At 39.3% G+C, this 20,138-nt stretch overlaps 1 protein-coding gene across 3 annotated transcripts in view; it reads right to left on the bottom strand.

Annotated features, from left to right (window-relative positions):
- Positions 1–20,138, bottom strand: part of DPP6 (dipeptidyl peptidase like 6) — a 461,031-nt gene that overhangs the window by 110,981 nt on the left and 329,912 nt on the right. For all 3 annotated transcript variants that reach the window (XM_021388076.1, XM_021388074.1, XM_021388075.1), the window contains exon 5: positions 18,182–18,256. In XM_021388076.1, the coding sequence (XP_021243751.1) occupies positions 18,182–18,256 (75 nt within the window). The remainder of the gene's footprint in view (positions 1–18,181; positions 18,257–20,138) is intronic.

Below are 20,138 nucleotides of genomic sequence, written 5' to 3'. Positions count from 1 at the left end.
GACCTCACGTTTGTTTGACCAGCTAAGTTGCATCTTCATATCAATTTGCACTCTTTGGGCCTTGGGGAGGGGTTCATCAGTTTGTATGGCAGGCCATCTCACAGGGAGAGTTTATTACTTACAAAATAAGTAGCAAATAGTAACGCCAGAGTCAAGGTCAGTGCTTTAAGAATTAGCAAAATATTTTTCTCCATAGCAGGCCACAACAGAGATCTGTGGTTGTGCAAGGTGGGCAGTGCTGAGCAACACAACAGTGAGGACAGTAATACGAAAGTTTAAATAAGAATGACTTTATACACATTCATGCAAACACCTACTTTTGCAATTCTGTCCTGTTAAAATAAACTTTAAAGAAAGTATATTAAAATTGTTTGATTTGACTTCCAATTCAAATTTCAAGTCAGCAGCTCTCACAAACCATTCCATCCCAGAGGACAAAGTAGAGACTTCTTGAATGCCTGCTTCACAAATCAAGTTTATCTGATCTTTACTATTATTTTTTTAATAGATACTTCTGTTTTAGAGCTTTTTTTAAATTTTCTTGTTATTTTTTTATTTATGCCAAGAAACCATGAGGTGTCCTGGATAGTGCTGCAAGCCTCAGCAGTCACTATCCCAGGCCCATTGCATCACAGACAAGTACGTAGGACTTCCTATAACTCATCCTATCTATTTCTGGGGGACTTAATAGAGAGGCAGAGAAACATCTGTTATATCACCCTGTAAATATTAAAACCAACTTCTCTGTTACAATTTGAATCTTACATCACTGCATGAACTCCCCCCCCCCTTTAAAATAAAAAAAAAAATAAATAAAAATCTACCACAGACTACAGAAGTGAAAACAGAGACTAATACCAGACTGATGTTACTCCCTTCATCCATGCAATTCATTCATTTCCTTACAAGGATCAAGTTACATGCCAAAATCAAATCCTTTTTTTAGGCATGCTGATACATAAAGTTACCCCTAACAAGGTCAGTCTCTGATCTGTTGGTATCAGGGAAGATCTAGGAGCACAAATGAATTCACTGCAAGATAGCATTGATTTTAGTACACATCCTTTTCAGATTCACCTGTTGCAGATTGCATGAAATAAATTACCATTATCTCATCTACAGTTAATCACACCAAAGCCAAAGAGCTCTTGAAGCTTATAATGCTGAAAATAGAGACCTTGCTGAAGCCTGTGGCCTTAGGTTTTCTCTCTGCCTTGCTGAAATTCTAAAACTGCTACAATTCCTTAAAGAGAATGCACTGGAGGAGTAAATTTGTCTACAGAACTAGAAAACATGGTTTAGAGGGTCTTGGTTTAGTGGGCATGGTGGTGAGGAGTCAACAATTGGACTAGATGATCTTAGCGGTCTTTTCCAACCCTAATGATTCTGTGACTCTCTGAAAGCCACACAGGGTCTTAAGATGAAATACTAGTATGATCTGCAAGCATTTTTGCCAATTTTAAAATAATTTTATAGGTATGGGAAGATAGATTTGTGCTCATTGCTTTCCTAACATTCAGTAGTACATTGCCAATAAACACTGAGCAACTTTTGTCCTCAAAGATCCTGGCAGTAGGATGAAGAAAACAGTATAAATATATAAAATGAGGACTGGGCAGGGAGAATCAGAAGTCAGCCTCCAAAATACATATGAACAGAAAGCTTCAGGACAAGATGGAGAAACGTAGTAGGCTGGAGGGAAAAGAAACAGCCAGGGAATTTGTGAGAAGGACATCTGCTCGTGTTCCCACTTGTGGTATAGAGTCCCCACAGCCATGCTGGAGGGCTTAAAGCTGTCTCAGAGCCATTAATGGAGACCAAGGTAAAAGATTTATTACTTTTTTTTGAGAGGGTTTAGGAGCAGACTGAAAAAAGAGTTGCAGAAGTCTCAAAGAATACCTTTATTTTCTGAATATAATTTGTCATTCCTCTCTCAGGTCTTTGCTCAGACTCTAAAATATCTCACATTAGCTGTACTTATACCTTTCAGTGTTCAAAGGCTTCTAGCTCACAGAGTTCATTCACAGGAACAGTCCTTCCTTAAATAAACCTTTAAAGTTGGTAGGTTTTCTCATGTAAACAACGACTTGCATGAGCAAAGATTTCAGGATCAGATGTTTGATCCTGAGATGTTTGATCATTTGAGCTCTTAAGGACATCAGCCCATTCAGTTCCAAAGTCCTTTTCATCCCAACTATTTGAAACGTCTTTGGAAAATGTACGGTGAGCAACCTCCCTACGCAGACAGGGAACCAGGGGGAACTCCACGTAATGTCTTTCTGAAAACTGGAATGGGTGCTTTCCTCTTAGATACACAAACCAAGTGAAATTATTTTAACTTGTTCAGATGATGACTATATCTGCTTAATATCTTGACTAAAATATCTGCTAAGTTCCATTATTCATTTATCAGTAGGAGAATCCTACACTAAGGAAAAGCACAGGATCAGCATCCTTCTGAAATCCAAAGTCTCAGAGACTGGGTAGTCCTTGAAAGTTCTTATTTATTTCATTTAACCTGTCTGGTTTTGAGGTTTAATCAACAAAAATAGCAGTGTTAACTCTTGGTATTCTTTCTGTCTACTCAACTGGTGCAGTGAGAGTTCACTGCGCTGATTTGACTATCTTAGCCCTAATTTTTGGCTGCATACCGGAAGCACACAGCTCCTCTCCGTAGAGGGGCACATTCAAAGGCAGCAGATTTTTTTGGCAATGTTTTGCTTTATAGACCCTCTGTGCCAAGTTGTCCTGCCAGCAAAAGTCAACAGGTTTCAGACTGCTCCAAAGGGCTCTAGGTATTATAAAAAACTGGATCACCAAAACTTCTATGCCAGTGGTGATCAATGAGTGCTGTCGAAGTCATTATACTAAAACCATAGTGCCAGAAGCACTCTCCCACTGGGTCTCTCAGCCCAGGTCATAGCACAGATCTTGCCTACTTTCAATCCACACTATCTGCTGCAACATGTGCATGTTTTTACTGAAATCATACGGGGTCTAAGAGATGGCTCTGTCTGTTTTTCTCTCTCAAATGCAGAAAAATGCAGGACTGATTATATATTACAACACTTTGTTGTGAAGCCACTGACCTCAATCTGTGCAATCAGCAAAAGAAACCTGGACCTGACCATATGACAGAGGGAATGCAAATGTTGCAGCATATACATACAGCAGCAGAGTGGAGACCTCTTTCTCCTCACCACCAAATTCCAAAATAACACATAAATTGTGGGTCCTGCAAGCCACAGAAACAAACTGGAAGATGTAATTTCTGTTGCATATCAGAGCAAAGTATGATGTGGATGGTAATTTCTCCTTGAAAGCCCTTGTATGATCATCAAGGATACAGATTCTAGTCCAGCAGGGCTTATTCAACAGAAAGTGGAAGCTATTTAAAATACAGTGGATTTAGACTCTTTCATTCATTGTGACTATTCATTTAAATCATAATTTATAGCTCCTGTTCATGCCCCCAGATGCCTGCAGCAGTACTCGACATAAGCCCAAAAAGACAGACAGGGCCCTTGTTACCCCCCACATCTCACCTGCTGTCACACGGCACAACCTAGACACGTCAAGGTCTTCATCTTTCTTAAATTATTTCTAAAAGTTTGACATTTTCATCATCATTTGCAACCTGGCACAGCCTGTGCAACTCACAAAGCATTTGGGAAAGTTTTTAGATGGAAATGTGGGATTTTTTTTTTTTTAATAGAAGTAAATTGTGAAATCTAGTTCCATTATATGAAAAGGATATGCTGTCTGATGAGGATATACCATGAGCATCAGAAAAAGAGATAGTTTAGTTTACACTTCCAACTTCTGTGCTGGTTTCTGTCATATGCTGTGGGCTGATGCTCTGCTAGCAACAACAATCTCCATTCATTGAAAGGCTTTTCTTTATGTGTGCATGACAAGGTGCTGAATCAATGCAAACAAGAGACATGTGCAGGCAGGAAAAGGCCTCCTTACGAAGAGGGTTAGAAGCAAAGAAGGGGGGATTTAGACAAAAACTTCACAAATCAGCCCAACTCTTCCATCTTCCAACAGGCTGTTCTATTAAAATAATTATTTTAGGGTCTTATCTCTCAGCATATTGAGTTTGCTGATATGAGATATAGCTCGGATGGAATGGCTGTCCTGATCTCATGATTATTTGTTACTTAATAAATACAGAAATAAAACATATTTTCTGTCGATTTTCTAAATGACTCCTTAGAGCCAATTGGTCTTTCATGCCCTAGTATTACTTAAATTGAATTATTACCTAGAAAATTCACAAATATATATATATAATGAAACTAGGAGTTTTAAAGAGAACAGTCACAGAGCAGGCTAGAAGTATAAAGCGTGTTATAATGCAGTTCAAAGCATTAATATTTAATTTCTAGCACTTTGTGTTTTCTTCACATTTTGAAATCAGACACTACATCCAAAACATCATCACAGCACCCTTAAATAAAAATGATCTCTAGTCATTAGAAATAATACTGTACAACAGCTGCCTGAAGTGTGAGGACAGCAAGAAAGCATTTTAACATAATTCATCATAAATCCCTCAGTAGTAGTATGGGTAAAAGGAACCACATTTTATTCTGTAACAATAAAGTATATCTCCAAGTAATAGATCCCCTCAGGATTCTTAACTGACCCAAATTGTCCTTATAATCTATTCCCTTTCATGCACTACAGCAAGACAGTAAAAATAAAGCATAAGTGGCTGGTGAAACAGGAACTGCCAGATCCATTAGAAGAGTTTCCTACAAGGCATCTCTCAAAAGACATTTGCTGTAAGTAGATTATGCAGCCCATTTTCCTACTTGTGCTATGAGCAGGCAATCCCCCAAATGCACGTACGGAAATCAGCCCAATCGAACAATCCCAAATATGTGACACAACTGCATACTACAGCTTTCAAAAAGGTCCCGGAACCCTACAAAGCTGTAACTCATGCTGTGATGCAAACTATGCAGGTGAAAGCAGGTTTGGCATTTGACCCTTAATGTCTGTGCCATACTGCTTTATGGCATCCCATGCAGAATTGGAGCAGGTCACCGTACCTGTTTGGAGAATTTTCTGTAAATTTGATGGAAGTTAACATCAAAGATTAAATTTGTGCTTAGTGAGTCATCATTTGCTTTCATAAAAATCCTTCATGATGCTACTGGTTTTGTTGTGTCTGGGCAACCTGAAAACTGACGGACCCATCTGTTCTGTTGAGAAGAAATCTTTCATTTCTCATAATTGGTTGAACCTGCCCTCCAAATGGCTGAAAAGAAAAACCAAGCCCTACAGCTGAGCACTAACTTCTTGGCAATTATTTGTTCAAGTTATAATCTTTCAGAAATCTGTTCAGGTGAAATTACATTTTTCTTGATTCTCCCACATATTTGTGATTTGGAGCACAAAGGGCTATCTCTGGTTGAGTCATGGCTAGTGGGCAGGTAGGTAATGGCCTTTTCATTTATTTTTCTCCTGGTGGAGACAGATTGGTAGTCAGAATTCTCCCCAGACCAACTATTTTATTAAGATATAACCACCATTTTATGGTTAATAGGCACTCCACAGTAACCACCTTTGAATTAGTCTCTGAAAAACCACAGTATCTATTCCTTTTGTGTCATTGTAATGAAATAAATAATAAATCCATACCTGTATTTTGTACTCTAGGCTTGATTTTGTCAGAACCAAACAACTCAATAAAGACATATAATTTGAGATATTTTCAACATTCTCACCTTCCAAATTCATCATGATACTGACCTACTTCGGTTTTGTCTGAAACAGCAAACTCTCCTATATTGTATTAGAGTGTATTATCCCTTTATACTTCAACCCTTCCCAAGTAATGTACCTCTAACACAATCTCATGCTGTGTGCCAGCCTGTTGCTACAGTCTTCCAAGGAGCACTGCTCATTTCTCTTTGTGCCTCTAATAAATTAGGAATACCATAATGAAATGCTATCATCAAGTGTTTCCTGCGCACCAGTTCAGCTGCCAGCCAAACAACCCACAGCTGTTCCCAGCACCTGATTTAGGATGATCTTACTCCTCCCCTACACCACATCCAGATGATCAGCCCCACATGCAGTGGGGTCAAAGCTGTGAGAAGCGCTCATAGTCAACATTGTGCCACGCTAGGGAGGCCTGGGGAACTTGGGTAAGAGCACAGACGGGGGAAATAGGTCTAGGAAGGAAGGGCAGTTAGAAGAAGGGGTCTCTGGGGTCAATGGACATGCAGAGCATTTGGCAGCTGGTTGCCTTTGCTATAGTTGTCTCTCTTCCATGGGAACTAAAAGCACCAAGATCTATACCTGGGGAATACATGTATTATGGTGGAGAAAAGGCAAGGAAATCCTTTCTGTTGGGAGGATCCCAATGCAGCAGTCTATTTGTGCTTGCATAAAATGATGCTGCCAACATATAGCAACTGATGTCTCAAGGAGAACTAAGCAGTCAGAGTTTCATCACTGTTACACCGGTGTGAATAAGGCATTGCTCCACTGCTACCCAATGGCATATAAAAATCAAGAAGCAGCAATTAGGTATATCCAGAACTAAGAAGAAATTTTACCAGTTGCTTTGGAAGAAGAGAATGACACAGTCTGTAAAAGGGACGGAGAGTGAAAGAACATGAGAGATCATCAGGAAAAACCTTTGCATGGCTCTATTTTTTTAAATCTTTCGATGATTCATTCAATTTTCTCTGAGGCTGCAAATTAAATCATTGCAATATGAGCCTGAAGGAGCCTAAGGCTGTAAGCTTGTCCTTGCTGTGCATAGGATGATTGCAGCAGCTCTGCAGCCGCACAGTACTGTGGATGGCCAGCCCTCCTGCCACCCATGCCAGAGAGGCTTCCTTGGAGCAGAGGTAATCTCACATCAAGGTGACATCAGGAAGGGATGCTGTATCCATGCCACAGGGTCTAGTTTTTTAGAAGCATTTGTCACCCAAACTCAAGCCGTTTGTATTAGTGTCATGTACTGGAGGCAACACGCGCAGTTAACACGTAAATCTCTCCCACAGATGCATGGGGTGTGTGAATTGGGATTAGCTGATTTTCCAGCTCCCAGCCCAAAGCTCTCTGAACCAACTAAACCAAAGAATTACTCCTTCACAAATAGTATCATCTCTAGCATGCAAGATAATCACAAATAAAGTATGATGGCTGCATTCACTACAGAAATAGATGGACTGCAGTGCTGTAGGTTAATGCTGCTACTTCACACTCTACAAACTGATTATCTCTGTGTTATTTCATGATAATAATTCTTGATTAAAAGATATCCATCTGAATTACATGTATGACAGCCTTATTCTGCTGATGTTGCCAAAAGGGAATTTTGATGCCAGCTTTAGTATTTATGCCTTTGTGACACGGCAGAGGTAAAGTGGATGCTCTTTTTGTTACAAGTGCAGCTCCAGAATCAACTCAGACTCCAGGTATTAACATACAGCTCGTGTGCCAGATCTCGCCCCTAGGAGAACGTTAATCCAATCTGCCAACTGCTGCTGCACTCTAATACAGCTCTGCCCTGCCAAGCAATTACAAAAAACCTCCTTTTGCTCCCAAGCCACCTGTCCCTCACAGTGCTCCACTGGCACCAGCAGCATGAGCAACCACTTGCAGTTGCTCCATTTTTTACTGTTAAACAAAATGGCAGCTACAAAACACTCCACAGTGTTTTTGCACCAGCATTTGTGCACTCATTGCTGCTCTGTCCCAGGATATCAGGCAGCATTTGCAATCAATTATTAAGAAATATGAATGAGGGCTGTGAATAATGAACTCGTTTTGGTTTTGATCTTTTTTAAAACTTCTATCAATATTCACATAACATTGTAGAAGCACCCAGGTTCCCCTCCTGCTTTACAGTGATCTTAGTGAAAGATTGGATGCACGTTCTCCAAACATTGCACTTGCCTATTTTGAAGTCCTGTTCAGAAATTTGGAAATGAGAATAAAATTGTCAAGAACAGAGTTAATGTTGTGATTATAACATACTGTGCAATACTTCTATCTGAGGAAGAGAAAAAAAAGGGAGAAACAAATAACGTGGCGTTATTACCCAATAAGTGTAAGAGTACAAAAGTAGTCTACAACCACATAAACATTTTAGAAGGAGACAACAACTTCCCAGAACTGGGTAAACATAAAACCTTCAAGTCTGTACAATGCCTCACAAACATGCAACTGTGCTTCTCTTGAAATATCACTGGTCATAATACTGGTCTGTACTAAGTTAGACCTAGAGTCTATCCAATTTGCTGTCCTGTTTCCAAAAGTACCTTGGTGCAGGTTCAGAAAGAAGACCAGAGGTAGCATAGATAAGGTCATCCTTCCCTATAACACTTCCTCAAGCTCTTGGCAGCTTGGAGCTGCTGTCTTCACAGCTGTCTTCCTTGAGGGTGTCTCTGCCATTGAGTTCTCTAGTTATTCTTCACATTTTTGCGCCTACAACTTCATGTAGCAGCACCCTCTTCCCAGACAACTATCCCAAAAGCATGCTTGGGGTATGGTTCTTCTGATCATCCTCTGGTGTTCATTTTAGCCTCAGGCCCACATCCCACAGAACACTACTTCCAAAGGCAGCCCAGGGAAGCTAATGCAGCTGGGGAGTCTGTGTTGTTCACATTGATATTTACGTCACTGACTCTCACTGACTTTGGAGGTACAAGTTTGGGTGCTGAAGGACAGTATGAGAAATCAAAGCTTATAAGGAAACATTAGATACTGTCTTCTTTAAATGAAACACTTCTTGAGTTGGGCAGGCTGAATGTGAGGAAGACTCTAAAATCCTTCTCTGTGGTGTTTACAATCCAAACACTGCAGCTTTGTTGTCTCATGTAACTACATGAGAACCAAGCCAGGAAAATGGGCTGAATATTTACTATATCTAATTCATTTATTCACTTTTAAATAATTCAATTTAGGTGTAGAGCATCACAAGTTCTTTTATTAAAATTTTCTCCTACCATATCAAAATTTCTTTCTTACTCTAGCAGTTGTGAGGGTGAATGCTACAAAGAAGTTAGCACTTTCACTGAAAGCTTTTATGACATTAATCGGCTCGGGGCAGTCTTAGAAGACTCAAATAAAGGAATCCAAGATGGGAAAGATGTGACCTTCAAATGTCATTAGAGAGCAGAAGGGGAAGAGCGCTGAAGTGGATGTGAAAGGAGAATGAAAGCATTGAGAGATATGCCAGGAACCTTAGTCAAAAAAAGCTCTCTCTTTTCAGTGAAAGATTCATTTTCCAGTTCCATATGAGATCAGAAGACTTTGAGCTGTATCTTGATGCATGCGTGGGTTTAAATCACCATAGGCAACATTTCTATTTTCTGAGATAAAGAAAAATCAACTGGTATCACATAAGAGACCTCTAGCAGCAGGGCATTTTGTCTGTCATGCTTGGCATCTGCAGACATCTTTAGAGGGGTCAGTGGATGGTGGCAATGGTGGGTATCTCTTCAGAAAGTCAGGGGACAGGAAACTAGGCAGAAAGAAGCACAGCACATTCCCAGTTCCTTGTGTGCTGCACATCTCTTCACAGCAATGCCTCCATCAGCATCACTGTACCAGTACTCTTCCACACTTGCACACAAAAATCTGAGGGCTCTTGATTTTAAAGACTTAAAAAGCCCTAGAATTCATTTTCTTTTCTAGGAAAATGTTTTTTTTTTCCTTCTTCTTTTTTTTTTCTTTCTTTCTTTATTCTTTTCTTTCAGGTAGAAAATAGAAGAAAAATACATAGAAATTCCCTGTTCCAAATCTGGGTCATTAGCTGCCCAAGGAGGAATGATAATGATTGGTTTTAACACAGCTCTGATAAAAAACACAGTTCTGCAGGCAGCTGAAGAGATGAAAGGCACTTGTTCAGCGTAAACACAGAGCTGGATTGAGGCATGTAACAGCTAAAAAGGAAAACATCTCCATCAGGAGACTTGCATTTCTGAGTACAGAGACTTCATTGAGGCGCCATGCCTAGCAAGATCTGGCTTTCCAGAAGAGGGCACTAAATATATTTTCTTCCTATTTCGTTGTTTTAAAATAAATAAATAAAATAGATTAGAAATAAGAAGAAATAGATCATAAACTCTTGCAAGCTGGGACTGCTTCCCATGTCCCTGCACAGACATCAGAATTGAATTATTTCTGATTTTTTAATTCTAATGCCGTTTTCCCATTTTGTATCCTATTCTTAACGTATCTCCTTCCTTAACATTTTAAAACATCTATCTATAATTATCACAATGCAATGTAAGTTGGCTTTTTATCGTCCCTTAAAACTTAGGAAGCAAAATTACGCTACTAATAGGAACTCACTCGTCTATAATTCTAAAGCTCCTAGATGTTGCAAGGATCCTAGCTCTTGATTAAGATCTAGTTTTTCAATAAGTTTTATGTAGCTGTATCTATTTCACTGCTGTTAAAGCATGGAAGGTTCCCCCATCTTTCACTCAGATAGTTTCCTGACCAAGTACAAGAAAGAAAACTGCAGTGATATATCTGCTGTCTATCTGAGTTTGACTATCTTGGAGACCTTGTACACTTATCTTACCTATGCTTTATTCAAAAATAAATTTCAGGCTATTTTTAAGATGCTTTGTGAATTTTGTTAGAACATTATTCTCTGCTAGTCTGTCTGTTCAAGTTAGATCACCTATACACTCAGAAAATGAAGTAGAATGAAAAACGTAATATTGTCCAAGCATAGAAAAAGGTTATTTTATCATGTTGTTTTGCCTTGATTTTTTTTTTTTTAATTTTCCCTTCACTGTTTGATGAAAATCTCATTTACTAAAGAAAATACTTACAGAGGAAGACTGTTGATAGCTGATACTGATACATAACATACCTATGTACTCTTGCATGACAGGATAATTATTTCAGACTTTTGATATTTTTCTGCTCTTCCCTGGAACAGTGCATTTGTTTTCCAGTTCACTGATGTGTATCTGTGTCTGAATAAATGTAGGATACAGTTTGTTGGCCTCTGCTACATGAGCAAGACTTAGTTTGAGGTATTATTTTGTACTCAGTCACATCTGTGCAATTTGTATTGAAGTCTGCCATCATAAATCACGAGGCTTAAAAGTTAGTCCTAATGCCATGCATTTATATTAGAAGAGAAGCAATAGTTTAATCCTTTGTTTTTAGTAGGAAATAGTTAAAGCTCTGATGGCATGATCATAGAATCACAGGATCATTAAGGCTGGAAACACCACTAAGATCTTCTAGTCTAATCGTCAACCCATGGAGCAGCTGAAGTCACCACACTCAGGTTTTAATGCTCTCCATTCCTTGCAGTCAGTATTTTGTTGTCATAATGACATTAAACGACACTGGCTAGAATAGAGACTCAGTAAGAAACAATATTTGGTGCATTTTTACTGAAACCACTGCTAAACAGGGAGCAGATACTAGCAAAACTGGAATGTGGGGGCTGGGGATTGCACCTGTTGGGCAGAGCTTTGTCTGGCATTTATGACAAACACATCACATCATCTCTTACAAATGTATTTAGATGATCATTTCATATACATCACATTTCTGCTGAAAATATTCCCTGATAGTGGGGAACAACATAGCTAAAAATCCCTAAGCAGTTTTGTTATTTGCTCTAGGAAAGGACTGCAAGACCACAAGCAACTATAATGGCTACTCATATAAGCACAAATCCCCACCTTCCACCTTCAAAATTGAGATGATCCTGCTCCTACAGTACCTCCTGAGGATGCTGCAGAGAGAATCCAATCCTACACTTAAGGGGTGAAAACATTTTTTCCCTGGATAATGAGCACAGGAAGCCTCCATCCACTCATTTTTCTTTTTACAATGACAAGTTCTTAATTCCTCTTGTCCCCACTATGCAGGAACCTCAACTACCAAAATGTCCCTGCAATCCATGTAGGAGCACCCAGCCCCTATCTACCTCCTTGTTTTAGCTGGATTTCTTTTCTTTAATTAGACTACACCATGTCAAAGCAGAAGGATTGCTTTTAAGAGCAAAGAACCATTTAGGTTACACAAAGGAACACATTTTCCGCAAGAGCTTTGTAGGGATTTGAAATGAACCACAAGACTCCTCCAAAACAAATAAAATAAGAAATAAGCTTGACCACTTTTCTTCCCCTGTGTTAGTCCAAAACTGGTGCAGAACATTACAAACATGAAATGTTGGTTACGCTGTGGTTTCTCCTGAAGGGAGCTGAAGGATTATACTTCTTACTAATTAGTGTTCCACCATTCTGTGCCTGCATCCAAAAACTTTCTATTCCACGCACACCATCTATGAGAAACTGCACAGAGTGATCACTGGTGAGCAGTAAGAACAAATATTCTCACCATGTGATAATATGTTTACTCAATTACAATGGGAATCCATCCTCCCATAGTGAGAATTTATAATTTTTGAAGTGTGTGCAGCAGAAAAAAAAAAGATTTTTGATTGCAAGCGCTCAGCAGTCAAAGGCACAAATGAGGACACCTGAGCAGACACTGTTTGCACAACTCCCTAATAGTTCTAAAAATCCATAAATCCCTCCAGAGCTGTGGCAAACCTCCCTGTCTCTTTCTGCTACAGAAGATAATAAAATACTAATTAAGCTGAACCAATTAAAGCAACAGAAGAACTTGATACATCAGTATGTCTGACAGAGATATTGCTACCTGAACAGACATGTATCCCTAGGAAAATGTCCCAGTTGCTCAGATTTTGTTTATTTCCAGCTGTGGTTTATTTAATCCAAGGTGACTGCACAGCACCGGTGTCCTGGGTGTGCTGCACACATCCAGGTCTGACAGTGCAGAAAAGTAAATGGAAGTGGAGAAATGATCTGCAATCAACCTTCTCCGATGCCTTTGAAAATTTTCTTTTGTCTATCTTGTTGCTATTCAGCCCACATTGAAAATGACAGTTTAGGGAATTTATTCATGGCGGTTTTGAGATTTGAAAAGATACGAAGTCTTTCACAAAAGGTATTTTAAGAAGAACAGAGTCGTAATTAAAAGAAATCACAACACGCTCTCCATTTAAAATAAATGAATGGTTCCAAATTTTCTCAAATAATAGCTGCTGCTTCAGCTTCAAATCCAAAGTAAACCATCACCTACAAAATTAACCTCAGCTGTGTTCTTGGGACTTTCTTGTTAATACAATACTTCTGGACACACAGCTCCTAGCTTTTGTTATGTAAATGGAGCTGGAGCACTTCTTATCTTTGTCACTACAAACAAGAGAAAAAGCCCATTATTAAACAAGGATATCTGCTGTACTGATCTTGGCTCCTGAAGTAATGTGACTCAAAACAGGACATAAGAATACAAGGCAATTCAGAAAAAAGGAGTCCCCCACTTTCACAGAATCAGAGCTGTAGGGGTTGGAAGGGACCTCTGCAGATCATCCAGTCCAATCCCTGTTAAAGTGGTTCCATACAACAGGCTGCACAGGAAAGTGTCCACGTAGGTCTTGGATATCTCCAGAGAAGGAGGAGACACCACAACCTCTCTGGGCAGGCTGTTCCAGTGCTCTGTCACTCTCACAGTAAAGAACTTCTTCCTTGCGTTAGTATAGAACTTCCTGTTTTCCAGTTTCTGCCCACTGCCCCTCGTTCTACTGTGATGAGATCCCCTCTCAGCCTTTTCTTCTCCAGACAGAACATTCTCTTGAGTAAACAGTTACAGTGCATTAGGCTTGGAAATGTCAATGACTTGGGAAACTAGATTTAGCCACCGGCCTTTGATAATGTTCAGCACCACCCGTTCACTTTGCAGCTTTGCAATAGAGGAGGAGCCTTTTGGTTTATGAGCAACAAAGATTCAACTCTGCACGTATATGAAAAAAACAGTATGAAAATGAAAATCATAAGCTTTTCTGCTCAAAACTCTCTGAAAATTCTACTGGTTTACACAGATATAAAAAATGATACAAACTGCTAAAACAGCTACCTTGATTTTATGGAACTCTTCTAACTGTGCTCACTTTACCCAGTGCAAAACACTGTACACTATCACTGTTTCTGAAAATGAAGTTGAGTTGGAATGGAAAGTAAATTTGAATTATATTTATTGCCACAGAAGGAAAACAGGTGTAAACAGAACTATTTCTAGCACTGGTAAATGTTTCAATTAAGTAATAAATTTTCAGAGCTAAAATATTAGTATTACTGATGATAACTATGACAGCATCTAATTTTCAGAGGCATATTTATCATAATAATAGTGCTCACCTAACTCAAAAGGATGTTTGGATAAGTCATTAATGTTTATACCTATTAGTGTTTTGGAGATAACAAGTATTATATTATTTTAATTTTTACATGCTTAATTAAAGCAATGATGAGGCTGTAATTGGAGTGACAACCACAAAGCTTGCTCATTCTACATAACAACCACATTTGGACAAATACTAAAAAACATAACAACTATAATAATATGCTGCTTTGGAAAAATAACCTTTTTTTAGTTCCTTCATTCTCTCAGTACAAAGTCTAGGGTTTGGGACAGGTCTTTTGAGGTCTCCTTGGTGCCACCTCTTTCAGCTCCTCTGCCCCTCTCTCATCCTTCAGTTGTTCCTCCAAAACCCATCCAAATTCTCCATCCAAGCAGAGACCTCTTTAATGAAGCAAAATTCAATTGTTGCTTAAATCCCCAGCAGGATACCTGCCTCTGGCTCAGGAACCGCAATGAATCTCTGCCTAAAGCACCACCCAAAAGGCAACACCATCAATCACTTGTAAGTCATCGTGACGCCTACAGCAACAGGCAGGATGGAAGGAAATACGAAGCCCATCACAGAAACTATTCTAAAAAAAAAGTAGTTGGACCTGCTTTAATTATAATGATGATTAATTCTTTGCAGCTTTCAGCATTATAAAAATGCATTCCTTTAACTTGAAAATAGGTAATAGCGTCTGTTGTATCAGCTATAAAAGTCTCACTGCCCTAATTGTTGTTGTTCGGAAGACTTAGCAGTTTGGTGCATATTAATCAGCCAGGACTTCTTGTACGTAATTGCTCTTAACTAGCTCACACTCAGTAATGGACTGGTAAATTGGAAAAGAAGAATGAACAACTTTAAGAAGAATGCGGGCCACTTTATTCCCTCTCCTGCATTATGACGACAGCTATTCATAACAAACTCAATTAAATGTTCTCTTCTTAAAGTCTCACCATGTCACTCAAGAAAATCAATTTTCTTCTCATTTACTTTTCTCTGTTACTTTTATGACCATTACACAGCACACAAATTACACTACCACAGAAATCTACTCAAGCCCATGGCTGGTGGCTTTGTCCTGGCACCAGGTCCCAGATGGCACAACCGTGGCCCACTCTGTTGGGATGCTGTGGCTCAATCCCAATTTACTTATGTGTTTTGGAATTACTGAGCACTGTGGGTAGAGCCTCCCTATGCATCTTGGTGAATGACAATTTGAAATCAAAGTTTCCCTATGGCTGCATTTATCCCCCAGTTCTTTCCCAAAACTTCACGCTGTCATTTCATTTGCAGGCTGCAGTTTGTTACAGCATAAGGAAACAAAAACAAGAGAAAGACTTGTCTTGTTTCAGAGACAAAGAACCCTGGCATCTTCCCGATGACCTTTCAAAATAAATCTGTGGTCAAGGTGGGAAAAGCTCCCTATCAGCATGAAGCTTACACAGAATACTGCTGCCTGAAAGACTGAAATTCCAGAAATAGAAGCACTGGAGAAATGAGCTGAGCAGGAAAGCTGGCAGCCTGGCTGGCCACACTGCACCCAGAGCAGCCCCATAGCTATCTGCCGAGTGTCCTCCCCATATGAGGGCTGCTCTGAAAGTAATGCCTCCTATTTCATTATGTTGGCCCATGATGTGAGAGGCGGATGTTGGTGGTATGGCAGTAGAGGCTGAACCTGCTTCACAATATTCCATTACATTTTGTTTCCGTGTGACAGATGGCAGCAGAGGAGCAGTCTGACAACGGCATCTGACATGGAAGTGCCAATGAAACAAAGATGTGGAACCAAATTCTTCCATGCGGAAAAAATGGCATCCAATGACATTCATCAATGCCTGCTGAGCGTTTATGGAGACCAAACAGTGGATGTGAGCACAGTGAGGTGGTGCATTTCAGCAGTGTGAAAGACAAGCCACGTTCCAGTCAGCCATGAACAGCTGTCACAACGCAAAACGAAGAGCATCTCGATCAGCTCATTGACATGAATTGGCTAATGCTGGTGACTATGTTGGAAAACAGTGTTTTGTAGCTGAGAATTTGCTCTATCAGTGTAATTGTACTCTTTGTAGCTGTTGTAGTTTCCGTGGAAATAAACAGCAACCTATGTATGATGTATATTAAGATATCAGGTATACATGAAAATGCAGCATGAATGTTGCAAATGTGTAAAAATAATGACAGTATCCTATCACCACTATTTCCATCACAAATCCAAAAGGCAACATCATACAAGCCTCTATAAAGAAAACTAACTCTATCCCAGCCAAAAGCGTGCCACACTTATATTCACAAACGTACAAAAGGTAGCACATCGCACTTGTAAATGGAAAAAAAAAAAGCAATATTTTCAGACATCTTTTACAAAAACATACACAGTAGGTTCAAGAAGTTTCTTTTTGAAAGTATTTGTAGAATTAAACTTCAAACAAACGTCCTTTGACAACGTATTTCCTGAAATTTCTTTTTGACTTTGCAACAAGGACAACTGCCCAAGGCTCTGCTAATCAATTTCTCGTGTTGCTGAAAACAGAGTAATTTGAATTTTGGCCAAGAACACATTTTGAAATATAGAAAATGTGAAAAGCTCAATCATTACTATATAGCCATAGCCCACATATCAAGAGAGAAGAGAGATGAGTGCACAATTTAGCAGTTATTGCAACTTTGATAAATACAAAGAGTGACCCAATATGGCTTACCAACCCTCTCTTAGTGCACTTCTTTATAAGCATGGATCTTAAAGGGAAAAGAAAAAATAGATGTTTTAGTTTAGTTTTCCTTCAGAAAACTGTTTCAGGAATTCTTGCTACCATGAACTCACATATGAACCCTTGAGCAATTTTCTGTGTTCTTACACATAATACATACCTAGTCACACCCTGAAATCTTCTTCCCAAAGGTCCCCTTTCCACTTTGGGTTTTCCCTTCCTGAGGAAGGGATTATGAGTTACTCCTGAAGTTTACAATACAGTTTTATTTGACCTTTTCCTAGCTTTGGGCACGGTTCTCCCAAATTTTACACTACTGTGAGTCAGGAATAACTCCAATGATGACAGCAGAGAAATCAGATGAGCAACAGGGTGACAAACTCTACTGCCCCAAGAACCCACAAATTTCCCCTTAGTTAGCAGCTCAAACTAGATTTATTGTATGGAAAAGGACTCACGGTTGCTAGTGAATGAATTATTTTCATTTTGAGGAATTGGTGCAATTCTAAATTATGGAAACAGGATGTATGGGGCTTACAGTTTATCCAAGTAATACAGCATAGCCATCATTCAAATTTTTCAGATCTTACACCAGCAGAATTTTAAAAGAAAATAAGTATTATTCATGCCTAAGAACTGCTTCCCTCGCGCTTGGTGCTTCAGTTATTTGAAAATGACTCACTATACTTTTCTCTTTTGAAGTTTGGTAGAAAAGAATTGCCCTAATCTAAAACTTAGAAGTAACCCAATGGTGATTTCTTACGAATGATTTATACCAAAACCTCTGAAGAAAAGGATTTATAATGGAAGTGATAGCTCAGCCCTAACTGCAGCACTGGGAATGGTGACACCATAATTAATGTATTATTTCAGTTGTGGGAGACACTGACAGTTGCTTTTTGTTCTTGGGAAGAAATTTATAGTGTGACTGAAAAAAAAAATTACACAGAAGAGGAATAGAAATCCTTGTAGCAAAGACATGTCCTTACAACTCTCCTCCCAAAGCCTATAAAATTCTGGCAATGACAGTGTTTCCTCTGTGCTGTAATTTATACCTTTCTCCTCTACTAGATGGCAGTGTGACATGCTTTCAGAGTATCCAAGCGAGTTTTCTTTCTTTGTTTCCCTGGATGCAATTAATTTAAAATATCATCTTACTGATATAGAATTGGAAAAAAAATAAACAGGAAAAAGAAAAAAAAGAGGCCACCGCTGGCTTTGTATTCAGAAATTACATCTGTTTACTTACTGGTTCAACATTAAAAGCAAAAAGGGCGTATTCCCGGTCAGGTGACACTTCATATCGAACGGCCTTTAAGGAGACCTAGAAAATAAACCAGACATTGAAATGCTTTTTTTTTTTTTATTTCCAATTTTCAAGCTGTCCTTATATAGATGAAAATTACTGAAAATCAGTAATTAGTCTTGAAAAATAACATTTCTTCTCAATTTGAAAACAAAACAAAACAAAACAAAACACAAAATGTATGCAGGCAAATGTGTGTTTCCATAAGAGAAAAGATAACCACTCTATCCACTCTATGATGCAGACCAGGCAGCCACCACCCCAGGAAAGAGTTTTCCTTCCAAGTCTATTGCACAGTGACTGGTGGACAGCAGATAGAGGAAAACTGTGGTAAACAGCAACTTAATTCCCTCTCATTCCCTGCAGTCACTGGCCGAGGTACTGAAGGTAGCAAGCAGTAAATACCTGCCAGAACAAATTAACAGTAAGGAGACACCGCTGTCTTAACTACCCAGTTAAGACAACACTGAGGAATCCGAATGCCATTTTCCTCAGTCAAGAAAGTTTTTGGTGTGATGTGGTGACTCAGCTTTCCTTGTGCACCCTGATCTGAACTCTGTAAAAGCTGCACCGAGAGTCTTGCTAATGAGAAGGGATGCCAGAATATCTCAGACTTATCACGAGTTCTCCCTGCCGCACTTATCATTTGTGCAGTGCAGACGTCCCTTCTCCTTTCCAGTTTCCTTCACAACATACAGTGCCAATACACACAGCACCAAAGACAGGTGCTGCCAATACACCACTCATCCATTGTCTTTTTAAGCTCTTATATCCTGTCCCCTCACCAAATAAATTGATTTCAAGTCACTGAGATATTCTCCGGTAGCAGAATGGAAAGGGGAATTTGGACTTTAGGGAAATACACAGCATCCCATGAAAAGAGACCTCAGCAGAGTGGAGGGGACAAAACCAAAGGCAGAGGAGACCGATGGGCCACTGTGGCTCAGAGTGAAGGCACATTTTGTTTGCTGATGTATTACTGACACAGAAAAAGGAAAACATTCCAAGGCAGCAGAAGTGATTTTGACCCAAGGCTGGCAAGGAAGAGGACAAATACAATGTGACAGAAAGAGGTATTATGGCAGTTCTTACACTAGAACTTTTGGGACGAATGTGGAGGTGATGTTCTGCAGATTTGTTTATCTAGATGACAGAGGAGCAAGGGTAGAGCAGGCAGCAGGGAAGCTATGGCATTAAAAAATAGGGTTATCTTGTAACACTGCACTTTTCTCGTGAATGGTAAAAATTAAAAATGAGTAGACTAAAAGGACAAATGAAATTAGCCTGACTTCAGCAGATCCTCAAATTAATGGAAGACAGCCCACTCCTTTACACACAGCATGGTGAAAACACTTTTCACAGAGAAAATCCAATATATAACAGATAAAAGAATCACCATTACATCAAACTGGAGAAAGTGAGAGATCAACAGATCTTGGTTCTAGCCAGCATATTGCACTGACTCATTATATCTAGGGAGAATATGTTTTACAACATTCATCTGCGCTGGCCCTACTGGCCCTAGGTTATTGACACTTCAAGTCATGGCCCTGTAGGCTGACAAAAGAATGAAAGCAAAAAAGAACAGAACAGCAGAAGAAAGGGGTTACATTCTGTTCAAAAAAAGATTGCTTGCATGGTGTAGTGAAGGATGAAAGTTAAATGGCAGCATCAGAAGTTTAAGGTTGGGTCCTGCAGTAATAATTCAGTGATGAATTCCTTGTCTCATTAAAAAAAAATACTGTACTCTAGCTTTTTATGTGTCATATACTCAGTTTTACTGCAAAATAAAGTCAACCTGGAATCCAGTTTTAAAATGTTCTTGTTGATTTACTTCTATTTTTTGAGACCAAGTCAAGCCTACAGTTTCCAAGACTGTTTTCTGGAGACCTTGGGTCAT

The sequence above is a fragment of the Numida meleagris genome, chromosome 2 (genome assembly GCF_002078875.1).
Source record: "Numida meleagris isolate 19003 breed g44 Domestic line chromosome 2, NumMel1.0, whole genome shotgun sequence".
Lineage (NCBI taxonomy): Eukaryota > Metazoa > Chordata > Aves > Galliformes > Numididae > Numida > Numida meleagris.
The sequence above is the reverse complement of the archived record's forward strand: the minus strand, read 5'-3'. Positions and strand labels throughout refer to the sequence as shown.